At 43.4% G+C, this 14,546-nt stretch overlaps 1 protein-coding gene across 2 annotated transcripts in view; it reads right to left on the reverse strand.

The window, feature by feature from the left end:
* Positions 1-14,546, reverse strand: part of FBLN1 (fibulin 1) — a 62,712-nt gene that overhangs the window by 28,168 nt on the left and 19,998 nt on the right. For both annotated transcript variants that reach the window (XM_070948011.1, XM_070948013.1), the window contains exons 5-11: positions 13,833-13,877; positions 12,141-12,242; positions 7,851-7,988; positions 6,264-6,401; positions 5,794-5,937; positions 2,396-2,524; positions 446-571 (exon numbers count right to left, since the gene is read on the reverse strand). In XM_070948011.1, the coding sequence (XP_070804112.1) occupies positions 446-571; positions 2,396-2,524; positions 5,794-5,937; positions 6,264-6,401; positions 7,851-7,988; positions 12,141-12,242; positions 13,833-13,877 (822 nt within the window). The remainder of the gene's footprint in view (positions 1-445; positions 572-2,395; positions 2,525-5,793; positions 5,938-6,263; positions 6,402-7,850; positions 7,989-12,140; positions 12,243-13,832; positions 13,878-14,546) is intronic.

Here is a 14,546-nt window from a genome sequence, read left to right on the forward strand (position 1 = left end):
TACGCCTCCCCTCCCGTCCCAGGAGTTCCTATGTGGCCTGTTTTGGATGCAGGTAAGTGCAGGGCGTGCAGGGAGGCTCAGGGAGGGTGAAAAATGGGCCTATCGGAAGTGAGGGAAGGCCAGAAATGGGCCCATTTCCAGCCTCCAGAGGGCCTCCAGAGGGCCTCCAGAGCCTGGGGAGGCCGTTTTCGCCCTCCTGGAGGCTCAAGGGAAGCCTCCGGAGTCCAGGGAGGGCAAAAATGCTCCCCCCATGGTGCAGGAGGCCGATGGGCCACGTCCACCATGGCCACACCCACCCAGCAACTGGGCAGAGAACCCCTTGCTAAAATTTTTGAAGGCCACCCCTGTGCATAACACAACTTGCTCATGTAGCTAATGTGTTCTCTCTCTTTCTCTCCCTCCCCAACCCTCTCTTTCTCTCTCTCATTGATTCATAGTACCTTACCATCACAAGATCTCTCGTCAGATGAAAGTTTGAATCCCATTGTACAGCTACAATAATATGACCCAGCAGTATTTTCACACTTATGAGCACAGAGGCGACCAGGGTATCGGCGACATTCATTAACATCTGAGGAGAGGTATAAATAAGATAACTGTTAGTATTATGATGATGTGGATAATTACCACCTTTAGAGCACTCAATGGCATTGGACCGGGGTATTTACGAGTCCGCCTTCTGCTACCAATAGCCTCTCACCGACCAGTTCGCTCCCATAGAGAAGGGCTTCTCAGGGTGCCGTCGGCCAAACAGTGTCGACTGGCGGAGAGCCTTCTCTGTGGGGGCATCTACCATCTGGAATGAGCTCCCCCCCCCCCGGAGATACGGAGGATCCTGGATCTGCACACGTTTCGTCGTGCTCTCAAAACATTTTTATTTCAGCAGGCTGGCCTGGCCTAACTCTCCCTTTTAAATTTTTAAATCGTTTAATCTGTTTTATAAATTGGGCGTTTTAAATTTGTTTTCGGCCAAAATATTTAATAATTTTAATGGACTTTTAATGTTTGTATTATCTGTATTTTATCTTGGCTGTTCACCGCCCTGAGTCCCCCGGGAGTAGGGCGGTATAGAAATTTGATAAATAAATAAATAAATAAATAAATTATGCTTAATGTTATTACTGTACTTTTACTAGAAGATACGTTAAGAGGAAAAATGAATAGGTTTATAAAGTTCAATGGTTTAACATACTATAATTTTCAGATTAAAGAATGAATATTAATGTGAATCATGTTGTACATGCTGAAGGCTGTTGCACAGAGATATCTATACCCAAACGACACACTGTTTAAGGAAAGATGGAATGTTTATATTTTGAAAAATAAAAAAATAAAACACTTTTTATAAAAAAAAAATCCGAGGAGATGAATAAGCCATGGTCAACTTTTTTTGTGCCTACATAGCAAAACTGGGTGTCTTCAAACATAATTTCTCCATCTCATCTGAACCATCATGTTACATTGACTTAACTCCCACTTAAATGCAATGTGCACTCTTCAAAGGGCAGCAAGATATCGGACCAACAAATATGAAGATAATATGGGATCATTCTGAAAAGAGGCTGGGGGGTGGCAGGAGGTGGCTATAATGGAACAAAACATATGGCTCCTTGTTTATTTTCCAGCTAATTCTCATAGGGACATAATAATACTCATAATAACGTACTATCTCCAAACAGATGCATATAGCCCAGGGGTGAAATGCTCCCGGTTCAGACCGGATCACCCGATCCGGTAGCGATGGAGGCGGGTGGTTCGGAGAACCGGGAGCAAAAATCCCTGTGCCACCCCATGCCCAGCTGAGCCGCGCAATCATCAGAGGCTGTTTTTTTTTACTTTTAAAAGCATTTTTTCTACAACCTTTTCGGCTAAAAAAAATGCTTTTAAAAGTTAAAAAAAAAGCCTCTGATGATTGTGCAGCTCAGATGGGATCGTTAGAGGCTTTTAAAAGCATTTTTTCTACAATCTCTTCGGCCGAAGAGGTTGTAAGGGGAAAAAATGCTTTTAAAAGCCTCTGACGATCCCAGCTGCGTTGCCTGATCGTCAGAGGCTTTTAAAAGCATTTTTTCCTGCAACCTCTGGTTGTAGAAGAGGTTGTAGAAAAAATGCTTTTAAAAGTAAAAAAAAAAGTTGGCCACGCTGACTCAGTCACATTGCCCCCCCCCCCACCAAGCCATGCCCAAAGAACCGGTAGTAACAAATTTTACATTTCACCACTGATATAGCCTGATTCCTACCATGTCGTAAGACAAAAATAACCCTACCTCGCTAGTCCAACATCTTGAAACACAACCACTGCATACAGCAAAGTTGACAACTAAATATCCATTGGGCTTTCTGCCCAGTTGGTTTTGTCCATGCTTGATGAAACTCACAGGTGACCCCCGGTTCTTACCTGTACAAGTTCTGCTGATCCCATCAAAATAGTAGCCCAGCTGACACTGACAACGATAGCTCCCCGGGGAGTTGATGCAGGTGTGACCTTCCCCGCAAGGGTGGGGGGACCCTGAACACTCGTCTACATCTTGGGGAAGGGAAAAGAAAGGTTTGAAAAGTCATGGGATAGGAAGGTTATCAAGCAATGTACACAAATTTGGATGATGATGATGGTTATGATGATGATGGCAATGACACAAAGAAAAGCAAAACCAACTGGGAGGGAGGGAAACCAAGTCAATGTGCAATGACCTGGGGCTAATTCTGCATGGCCTTCATAGTTTCATTCTTTCCAGCCCAGTGAAATGCTAGAAAGAAAGTATAGATCCGTGATGTGAACCTACGGCATACGTGCCACAGGTGGCCATATCAGTGGGTACGCCAGCTCAGCTCCCCTTCTAGATCATCAGAAGTAGGGAAACAGGCTGTTTCCTGCCTCTGGAGGGCCTGGGGGGGGCAAGGCCCGTTTTTCTTTCTCACCTGGCTTCAGATCCTCTCTATGCATCTGGGGAGGGCAAAAACAGCCTTCCCCACCCCCTCAGAGGCCCCCAGGAGGCCCAAAACGGCCCGTTTTCCAACTTCTGGTTGGACAGGAAGTGACATTTTTTGCTGTGCCCAGCCTCCAGAGACTCCTAGACCTGAACCGGAGCGAACCGGTAGCATTTCACCCCTGAACGGGGGTCAAGATAAAGAATTCCCGACCCCTTTTCCAGGAAAATCATGCAGTTTCATCAAAGATATGAAAAAAAAAAGGAGCATCACCAAAAAATAGTCAATATAATCTTAAAACAGCTGTTTGTATTTTGGCCATGGAATGGAAAACAATGTGAGTAGAAAAACAAACAGGTGGATTAAAATCACACACTATACTGCAAGTTCGGGAAAATTTCTGCTGACATGGTCAATATTCACTTGTCTGTGAGCCGAGTTTCTTAAGTTAAAGCCAGCAGGCCTTTTTTTTGAGTAGAAAGAGCTCAGAGGTTTAGAGAGAGACTATAAAAAGCAGGAATGCTTCTACAATTAGGGGCTTTTTGTGGTCAGGATTTTCCTGGATTTCCTTCTGAAATATTCAGATACTTCATTTTGCCTCCTTGGAGAAGCTAACCTTGTGAGTCCGCAACTCAAATATTACACCACTTCCTGGATTCTTTAAAAAAAGAAAAAAACCTTGGAGGTTTTAGATCATTTCTATCTTGAGATGGAATGTTTGGAGCTCACCAGAGAAACAGAAGGAAAAAATGACTAACGGGAAAATATTAAAGCTTTGCAAGGAATGCAAAGTCAAGAATGTCATTGTGCAATACATAATTCATATGAGGCTCCGTAATGAAATTACAGTGGTTCAGAATCCATTCTTTTTCTATGTTTTCATCAGGGATGGCCTGCTGGCAGTTCGCAGGGGTTTGGGAGAACCTCTAGCTAAGATTCTGTGCAGTTCGGAGAACCCCCAAATCCCATTCTTGGCTGGCCCCGCCCACCCCACTCTGCCCCTCCCAGGAGTTCCCAAGCGGCCCATTTTGGATGCAGGTAAGTGCAGGGCGGGCGTGAAGGCTCAGGGAGGGTGAAAAATGGGCCTACTGGAAGTTCTGGAAGGCCAGAAAATGGCCCGCTTTCAGCCTCTAGAGGGCCTCCGGAGCCTGGGGAGGCCATTTTTACCCTCCCGAGGCTCAAGGAAAGCCTCCGGAGCCCAGGGAGGGCAAAAATGCTTCCCCCGCTGCTGTGGTGCAGGAGGCCAACTAGGCTACGCCCACCATGGCCACGCCCACCCAGCAACCGGGCAGAGAACCCCTTGCTAAAATTTTTGAAGCCCACCCCTAGTTTTCATTATCTCCAAACATCCCAAGGGAGACGTGCCTTCCCTGTCAGATGGTCCCAGTTCCAACTCCTCTTCCTCCTCTGAATCGAGCTCTGATGGGGCTGGCTAGTGGTTAATATCTTCCGCAGCAATACCACAATTTCTCTTAGAAATCCCAGCCAGGATCCAATCACGTCCTTCGGAAGCAGGAAGGGGGAACCCCAAAGCATGGGTCCCCCATTCACCACCAAAACATCCGGTAGGTTTGTACACAAGATGGATGACCAAAACATGGCCACCTTTTTTTGACGTTTGCTGTGAAGAAGGCAAACTCTCTCTTCCACAGTTAGAGAATCCATGGTAGTCCTTAAGCACCCACTTTCCTCTGCTACTACTCTCTTCCAATATAGCCGACCCCCCCCCACCCAACTGAGAGGTGACAAACCGATCCTCCAGGTTCTGGGAAACCCAATATGGAGGCCATGGAAAATAATATGTCTTGCTTCCCATCCCTGATGTAAGCTAAGTAGATGTCACACTACTAATGTTATCATGGCTGCCGCTGTTGCTGATATGCCTTCTCAAAGAACACATTGGCAAAAAGGGCCCAGCAAAAGCAAAATGGCTCTCCTACTGCTGCCACCACCTGGATCTCCTCCCATGATGATATTCAGCACCTCTACAATGTCCACCTGACCATCAGCCGGAACCTAGCCCAGTCAGCCATTCTCCTCCTTCTCCAGAAAGGGCTGAACGCAACTCCTGCCAGCAATAGAAATTCATGGGGAAAATGGCCCCATTGCAAGTTTGCTCCCATGCAGCAAAAAGCCTGAGAAGAGCAAAGCATAATCAGTCCAGAGTACAATAAAAAAAACCCAAAAAAACTAAGTTAAAAGCAGCAAGGAAGTTCACAAGCCGACCAATCAACACATTCCTCATCTCAAAAACACACAAAACCCTCCACGACTTATAAAAACACTTTCTGTCACATACCAATTTGTCAGAATATTCATGACTGGGAAGACACGGTAACAAGGTCAGCCAATGAATAGGCACAGCAACTAAGTCAGCCAATGGGAGCTGAAACAAGTTTGGAGTCTGGGCGTGTCTCAGCTCTGAGTCTGTGCAAAAAGGAAATTGAAACCAGTCTGGACTTGTCTGCTCTGAACTCTGAACTGAAAACTGATCTCTCCTCTCTACCACATTGGAAGAATCGGCTATTGGTATTGTACATTTATTCATGTGTTATTATGTATATAAAGAAGTTAATGAATCCTGTTGAATCAGTTATCTGTGCGTGCTTTCTGGAAGTGATTTCTGCAACAAGCTCTGAAAAAGTTCTTATACTTCCACCCGCGTTACACAACCACCAACTCTCACTGACATCTTGCCACCTATAGTTGGTTGGTTTACTGAATGTCACCTTCGTAGCCCCTAAAACCTTCTTCTCAGCATAGTTGTGAAGGTAGAAATGAAGGATGTCAACAGAAGAGACATAGAAGCAAAACATCAGAATAAATGTGGGTGGGTGGGGGATGAAACATGGCTATCTCGGTACTGACCAACACATCTGGTCTTCTCTTCGTTCAGGTGGTAGCCTCTTCCACAGTTTGGGACATTCCTCTGGCAAGCAAACGAGCCATCTGTGTTGATGCAGGCCTGCCCAGCAGGACAAGGAGCAGGAAGAGTCAAACATTCATTAATATCTGCAAAAATACAGCCAGGCATTTAAAAGGAAGAGGTGAGACCGAAGAAAGAAAGAACGAAATAATTCTACAATCCATTGCTGAAAACATTGCTTGCAAATTCAAAACACCTTCAGTGGGGATAACTTCATAAGTGGAGGGTAGCTCACAAATATGAGCTAGGATCAAAAAACTCAAAATGGCTGCGGCAAAAAAACAACAACCGCCCTCCAGATGGTGGCTGGATTTTAGGTGTGCTATACCCACCATCTGGAGTTTTTTGACCATAGCTCGAGTTAGACCCCTAGTAGTGTAAGCAGCAGAGGAGGTTCAGCTGCATGCCTTACCGATACAGTTGCCGAGAGCATCTTGTATAAAGCCGATCTTACACTGTTGTTTGGGCCGGCAACGGAATGATCCTGGCGTATTCTGACAGATAAAATCGGGGAGGCAGTTATGAATACCAGTCTCACATTCGTCAATATCTGGCACATCACAAAAGAAAGAAGGAGTTAGCGTGAGGTCTCCCGGAGCCGTCTTGTCATGACCGAGATAAAAGCAGTTGTTGAATTGACAGATTAAACCTATATCTAAACCAATTCAATGTGTCATTGGAAACCTGGCCTAGAAGTTCTGTAAAGGGGTAAAGGCAGAGATTGGCTGCTGGAGGTTCACAGGGGTTCGGGAGAACCTCTAGCTAATATTCTGTGCAGTTTGGAGAATCCCCAAATCCCACTCCTGGCTAGCCTCGCCCACCCTGCCCCATCCCTCCCAGGAGTCCCCACGCGGCCTATTTTGGATGCAGGTAAGATCCAGGGCGAGTGGGCGGCCCACCCGCAGGTCGCTATTACGGGTACAGGTGAACCGGTCTGAACCGGCTGAATACCACCTCTGACTCTGATCATTCAAGTGAACGTCTCAAAAAGCCCATTCAGGTGCTCTGAGTCAGCCACCAAAACATTTCCACTCCCCACTTTCTTAGTACAAGGGTCTCTTGGCTTTATGGATATGGAGGAAGACCACAGCCTGATTGTTTCCTCCGGAGGGAAGGCCAAGATCGGCCCTTATGAGAAAAATGGACAAGCCTTTCACACCTGGGGAGGTTCAAGCAATATTGAGAGGACACAGAAAGGAACCCATTTGGGACTTAAAAGCAATTTGCTGAAATTTGGCTGGAGTGGGATCAGGTGTACATTTCCTGCAAAGCTGCCCACCCCCAAGGAGGCTCTGCCTCTCCCTTATACTAGCACTGCCAAATATTTACTACAGATTAATGGCTCCTTGCAGCATTAAAGGAGTCAGTTTGTAAACACAGATGCTTCTGTCTCTCAGGAACCCCAAGACATCTGCAGGAGGATACCCTCTTCTCCCCCCCCACCCCCTCGAACAATGAAGATGGCAGTCATGTCTTTTTCAAACTCTCCTGCAGATAATTGGGACAGTAGATTCAAATCCCGTCGCTACCAGTTCGTGAGTGGGTGAGTGGGCGCTCGTGCACATGCACAACACTTCGCAGAGATGTCCGGGCGGGTGGGCGGAGCCTCCCGCCACCGCTACCGGTTCTACCGCCACTACTGGTAGCAACCCACCACTGCTCTGGGAATGCTTGAAGACAAGCATCTACCCGTACTTTAATCACTGCAAACCTGAACTTACATTGGGCAAACATTGTACAAAGCTAATACTGTGGAGTTCAAGAGAGTAAAGATGGTTTACCATCTGTAACATTTCGCATTTTGATAAATCTCTGCCATTTCCGGGCAGTTGTAAATTGTGGGTGCTCCATCAATATAGAGGTTTTCAAAAATAGACTGGACAAACCATTTGACCAAGACAGTATAAGGTAACTCCTGCCTTGGGCAGGGGGTTGGACTAGAAGACCTCTGAGGTCCTTCCCAGCTCTATGATTCTATGTTCTACATTCTAAAATGTACCTTTGCAGAGATTGTGCTCTGTCAGCTGATAACCTGTCCCACAACTCGTCTCCCGCTGGCAACGGAAAGAGCCCACAATATTGACACAGATCTGACCGATGCTGCAGGGATTGGCTGAAGTGATGCACTCATTAATATCTAGAAAGAATACAACCATTTTTGATGTAGCATACTATTTTTCTATAGGTCCTTGACTTACAACCACAACTGGGATCAGAATTTTGATTGCTAAGCAAGGCAGCTGTTAAGTAAGTCATGCCTGCTTTTACAGCCTTTTTTGTCATAGTTGTTAAGGAATTCGCAGAGCAACCCTTGAGTAGCAAGGGTGTGCACATGAAAGCGATTGAGAGTAGTTACGAATTAAACACAGCCAACACACAGATACACTGAGTTGTGTTTACTTTCAGGAAATAGTAAGGCACAGTCCAATAAAAACTGTCCAGGTTATACACAGATAAAGCAGTAGATAGTAAAACAACAGTCCAGGGATAATCTAATTAAAAAGTCTTCTTACCAGTTGTCATAGTCATACACAATAAACAGTTGCAAACAGTAGCAAACACAACAAACAGCAGAGAGCCAAAGAGAAACAAACCATGTTTCTAGCTCCCTCTTAAAGACATTGGCTACAGAGCTAACCAATCAGGACACAGTATGATGCAATACAGCAGTACAGCAGTCTTAAAGCTATATTGGGGGTTTATATATTGCCAACCCAACAAGTTAGGTAAATTCATTTCCTAACAATAGTTATTAAGTGAAACGATGCAATTAAGCGACTCACATGTTTGTTAAGTGAATGTGGTTTCCCCCATTGACTTTGTATGTTGGAAACCAGCTGGGAAGGACATAAATAGTGATTATATGACCCTGGGGATGATGCTGCAACAAGTCATAAGTGGGAGGAGAGGCCATAAGTCATTTTTTCAGTGTAACTGTAGCTTTGAATGATTGCAAGTCAAGGACTTAGGGTTAAAAACATTTGTTGGCAATGATCAACATTTATGAATAGGTTCTCAGGGTAATAAGCACTTCTGAAATCATTGTTACATGAGAAAGAAATCTAAGTTGAAGAAAATTTGACAAAAGATCAAATTACTCTCCACTTAAAAGAATAATCAAGAAAGTTGGATTAAAACCAGAGCAGTGTTTTTTTTAAACTTGGCAATGTTGAAATGTGTAGACTTCAACTTCCAGAATTCCTCAGCTAGCATGGAACGACTCAGAGTTGAAGTTCACACTTCTTAAAATTCCAAGTTTGAAAGACAATGACCTAGAACTGGGATGTCAAACCCACGGCCTATGGGCCGGATGCGTCAGTTCAGCTTTTCCGGAGTGCGCCCCCAAGTGCACGTAGACACGAGCGATGTTTCCGCATGAGTGCCGAAAAGGCTCACCATCCCTGGTCTAGACACATTCATCCAAAATTTCTAAACAAACTCAAATGTGAAATCACTTATCTTGCAAAACATTATCCCTCAGATCAGCTGCAGCACAACTGAAACAGAGCATCCATTTCTAAAATGAGATCAAAGGATGAGCCAGGAAATTACAGCCTGGTTAGTTTAATGTCCCTTTTGAGTAAAACAGTGGAAATCCCACAATCATCTTTTTGCTAAAGAAGAATCAAAGCCAGACCATCTGCAAAGATAATTCTTGCCTCCCTGGCTTTTAAAGTTGACTGGGAGTATCAACAGGAATACAGAGTCAAATAGTAAGCCTTTTTACTTGGCCTTCTAAACAGCCATTGATAAATGAATGCCTAAGCAAACTTAGCAATCAGGATGAACAAGAGGAAAGATTACAGAAAAACAGAAAGCAGAGAGCAAACATGTCTCAAAAAAGAAGGATGTAAACAATGGCATTTTTGAAGGTTCTGCCTTAGAAGTGGAGCTTTACAAGCAGAGGCAATGTGGAATTAAACAGTGAAACCAGATAAGAATGAAAATCTTCCCTTTTCTTAACAATAATCCAGAAAGTTGAGTTAAACGGAGACTTTTGCTTACAATACCAAGTCCCTTAGAATGGCAAGCACAAGTCACAAGGTTGAAATACTGCAAAATTATTTTCCCAAACTGGGGAAAAAGACAAGAAAGCAAAAACTTCAGTTTAATATGGAGCCTGGTTTAGCTCAACAGACAGAAGCACTGTAATTTAACACCAGCTGTCTGCAATTAAAGTAAGATCGCATCTCGCCAGGCTCAAGGTTGACTCAGCCTTCCATCCTTTCTAAGGTAGGTAAATTGAGGACCCAGTTTGTGGGGGCAATAAGCTGACTTTGTATAAAATATACAAAAGAATGAAGGCTATTGCTTAACGCACTGTAAGCCGCCCTGAGTCTCTGGAGAAGGGCAGCATATAAATCTAATAATAATAATAATAATAATAATAATAATAATAATAATAATAATAATAATAATAATAATAAAAAATATCACCCAATATAAACTATTGTGCACGGACAACAAGTATGATGAGGACATACAAAGGCAACTGCAGAGTGTGTATGTGTGTGTCAAAAACGCAAGATGGCAACCATGATTTAATGATCAAAATTCATGTTGAAAGAGGGAAAGGTGATGGTCACTATACAATAACATAGACTTATATACAGCTCCACAGTACGTTAAAGCATTCACTGAGCAGTTTACAATGTCAGCATATTGCCCCCAACAGTCTAGGTCTCATTTTACCGACCATGGAAGGCTGAGTCAACCTTGAGTCCTGTCAGGCTCAAACTTCAGACTGTGAGCAGAGTTAGCCTGCAATACTGCATTCTAAGCAGTGTGCCACCATCTTGGCTTTATTGACTTCCCTCCTTGAACATATACGTTGATTGGGTCTGAGCTAGTGCTGAAGGACCAGGAAAGAGATCTTAAGATAGTCAAATGAAAAAGGTGGACTTGGGTCTGGGTTCACAAATTAATTAGTGATTTCACCATGATTTACAGAATTAGGCATAATGGCTACATTTATAAACCTAAACCACAAACCATGGTTCAGAGATAATCATGGGCTGGTTCATGTTATCACTTCAAGCCCCACGGTGGATGTAGGGACAGGTGACATTGAAGGCTTTAAGAAAGTTATAAGTAGAATTGTCTTTAGAAATCTTTATGCAACTACAATTGCATACATAAACTGCTGCTACCGACGACCTCCCATCGTCCCGTGCGCTCCCACAGAGAGGGCCTCCTCAGGGTGCCATCAGCCAATCAATGTAGGCTGGTGACTCCCAGGGGGAGGGCCTTCTCTGTGGGGGCACCTACCCTCTGGAATCAGTTGCCCCCAGAGATAAGGAGAATCCAAGACCTTAGTGCCTTCCGCCGTGCCCTTAAAACCCACTTTTTCCAGCAAGCCGGGCTGGCTTAAGAAGAAATTTTAAATGTTTTAATTGGTTTGTATTTTTAATTTTGGGCCAAATTTATATATATTTTAATTGTTTTTAATATTTGTATTTCATGTTTTTTAATTCTGGCTGTACACCGCCCTGAGTCCTCAGAGAGAAGGGCGGTATATAAATTTAAAAATAAAAATAAAAATAAATTAGTTGCAGTAATTAAACCAGAAAAAGACATTATAGGGTTGGAAAAGTTATGAAAAATAATCAAGAGGTAATAGCCAAAACCACAATGTTCAAGATTTTTAGGTCAAAAAAGAAAGAGATGAGAAGAGATGTGACAGTATAAGGTTATCTTCCTTTATAATCTTAGAAACAAGATCGTTCTATGAAGCTGAATAGGAGGAGATTTTAAATAATTATTCACTCAATAAGTAGCTAAACAATGGATATTGCACAACACGTTTTGTTGGCTTTAAAAGAGTATTAAACAATTCAATGGTGCATAAAGCTATCAGAATAGTGTATCTCTCCATAGGAAAAGCAGAAGGTATATATATGAGATGGTATTAATGAGCCAGTTAGGGTTTCTCAGCAACTTGTGATCATCGCACAATAGAAAGATTTGATCTGGAGAATCGATGGGTCATAAAAAGTCAAGTCATCCTTGAGTTGAACCAGACATGTAGTTTTGTAGACTCTTCCTGGGGTGTTTTTCCAACTTCCTCAGTTGGAGATTATGTGTCATGCCTATGTAGTTTTCTTGTGACACAGAAGAAGGTTGGCACCAGCTTCTTTGGGAATGTGTGTTCAGCTTATCAATCTATTTCCTGGTATTCCCCCATCCCAAGTTAAACCTGCTTAGATTTTTCAAAAGAGCCAAGATATAAGGAGGGTTAATTAGTTAAAAATATCCCAAAAAAATATAAGGAAATCAAATTTTTCATTACCTTCACAGGTGAAGCCATCTGGCTGAAGCTGGTAGCCCATGAAGCAAGAACAGAGGACACTAGTTCCTGTGTCCCTACATTGTTGGGTACAAGGTCCTCCACCTAAAAACCAAGAATTTTGGCACAATATATTCCTTTCTCCAAAGATTGGCGCATTTTCCATTAGCAAAAACTTTCCCAGCCATAGTGATACACTACTGCAAAGGACTTGCAGATAGGACATTAAAAACTCGTGCAATCCACTTCACCAAGTAGTGAAGACCACTCAGAACTGGCAGTAACCCACCCAATGACACCAAACTTATCTAGTAACCAGGTGGGATTAATCCCATGGATCCTGCAGGGGCTGCCAAGATATTCCCCAATATGTTTCAAGCAGGAGTGGGCTGTTGGAGGTTCGCAGGGGTTCGGGAGAACCTCTAGCTAAGATTCTGTGCAGTTTGGAAAATTCCCAAATCCCACTCCTGGCTGGCCCTACCCACCTGCCCTGCCCCTCCCAGGACTTCCCACGTGGTCGTTTTTGGATGCAGGTAAATACAGAGTGTGCGTGGAGGCTCTGGGAGGGCGAAAAATGGGCCTACTGAAAGTTCAGGAGGGCCGGAGGGCCTTCAGAGCCTGGGGAGGCTGTTTTTGCCCTCCCAGAGGCTCGAGAAAAGCCTCCAGAGCCAGGGGAGGGCAAAAACGCCCCCCCCCCACATGGTGCAGGAGGCCAACTAGGCCACGCCCCACCATGGCCACGCCCATCCAGCAACCAGGCAGAGAACCCCTTGCTAAAATTTTTGAAGCCCACCCCTGGTTTCAAGGTTCTAATTTTAACTTATGAAGCCCTTTAAAACCTATGAAGCACCTTCAGGATTGCTACCTCCAACTAGGTTTCATGTATTTAATGGAACCCTCCCAGGAGAAGCATTGGGAATGAGGGGAACTGAACTTGGAGACACTGTTTCCACCTGATGGCCCTGCCCCTCTGAAAAGACCTCCACTTCTAGATTAGAGCCTTCCAAAAGCTGATATAATAACTAATTTATTCTGGAAGGATTAAGTTCTGTTGTACATGATTTATATTCAATAATTTAACAGGAGTATCAATGGAGTAGGGATCAAAAAAAGTTGAGGTAATATCCACAAGTACTGAAATGATTGTGCTAAAAGGTCTTTGGATCAGATTGCTCCTAGAAGTGTTTCCCTAAACCACCACTTTAGCCACTGGACCAGATTGGCTCCTCTCAATTGAGGATATTTCACAATACAACTGTGAAATTCAATTTAGTCCATAGCCCTGGGATTTTGTGATGCTCTCTTATCCAAGAACTAAGGTGTTGTATCTTATGATTCTTGATTAATGTATCTTTTCTTTTTATGTACACTGAGAGGATATGCACCAAAGACAAATTCCTTGTGTGTCCAATCACATTTGGCCAATAAAGAATTCTATCTACCTACCATCTATCTATCTATCTATCTATCTATCTATCTATCTATCTATCCAGCCCCAAACCTGCTTAGCTTTTCAAGATCAGACAAGACATCAGCTAAAACTTGTCAAATGGAGGACTGGTATTTTTTAGAAGGTAACGTTGAATGAGAACGCTGAATAAAATTCACACTGCCTCTACAAACTCTCAAGTTTATCTAACACCAATGCTGTGTTCTCTCTGGATGGTCCCTTTATTACAATATGAACAAGCTTACCTCTGCAACGGTCATTCAGGTAATGATCCTCAAGGTTAATTTCCACTGGAGAAAGCAAGTCGGCATTGAGGAGTGAAAGAGAGATATGCTGTTAATTATACTGACCTCTCGTTAGAGATATTGGTTGGTTCATTCACAGTCGAAACAACAATGTAGGAAATTGGGAAGAGTTTCCAGTAACATCTAGATGTTTAAATCGATGTTACTCAAACTTGGCAACTTTTAAGATGCATAGACCTTAACTCCCAGCATTCCCCAGCCAGCCATTGCTAGCTGGATAATTTTGGGAATTGTAAATCTACATGTCTTAAAGTTGTTATGGTTGATAAATTCTGGTCTGGATTGAGGAATGAACTCAAAATTGAGATGGTAGATGATGGTGATACTCCTCCCAACAACAACAACTTTGCTCTTCTGGGAATAGAGAGTAGCATTCAGCCTTTTTAACTTCTGAAGCAAAAAAATGTTACAGGTTCATCTCAGATTAAACACACAAATTAATGGTAGATGATGGTGATACTCCTCCCAACAACAACAACTTTGCTCTTCTGGGAATAGAGAGCAGCGTTCAGCCTTTTTAACTTCTGAAGCAAAAAAATGTTACAGGTTCATCTCAGATTAAACACACAAATTAAATCTCCCTATACATTTTAATCCATTTTACAAACAGCATGCAACAGCTCTCCTGCAGTTCAAAACATGCTGCTCCTTCAT

This window comes from Pituophis catenifer, unplaced genomic scaffold (assembly GCF_029215685.1).
Source record: "Pituophis catenifer annectens isolate HBS135680 unplaced genomic scaffold, rPitCat1.0.hap2 SCAF_7, whole genome shotgun sequence".
Taxonomy (NCBI): domain Eukaryota; kingdom Metazoa; phylum Chordata; class Lepidosauria; order Squamata; family Colubridae; genus Pituophis; species Pituophis catenifer.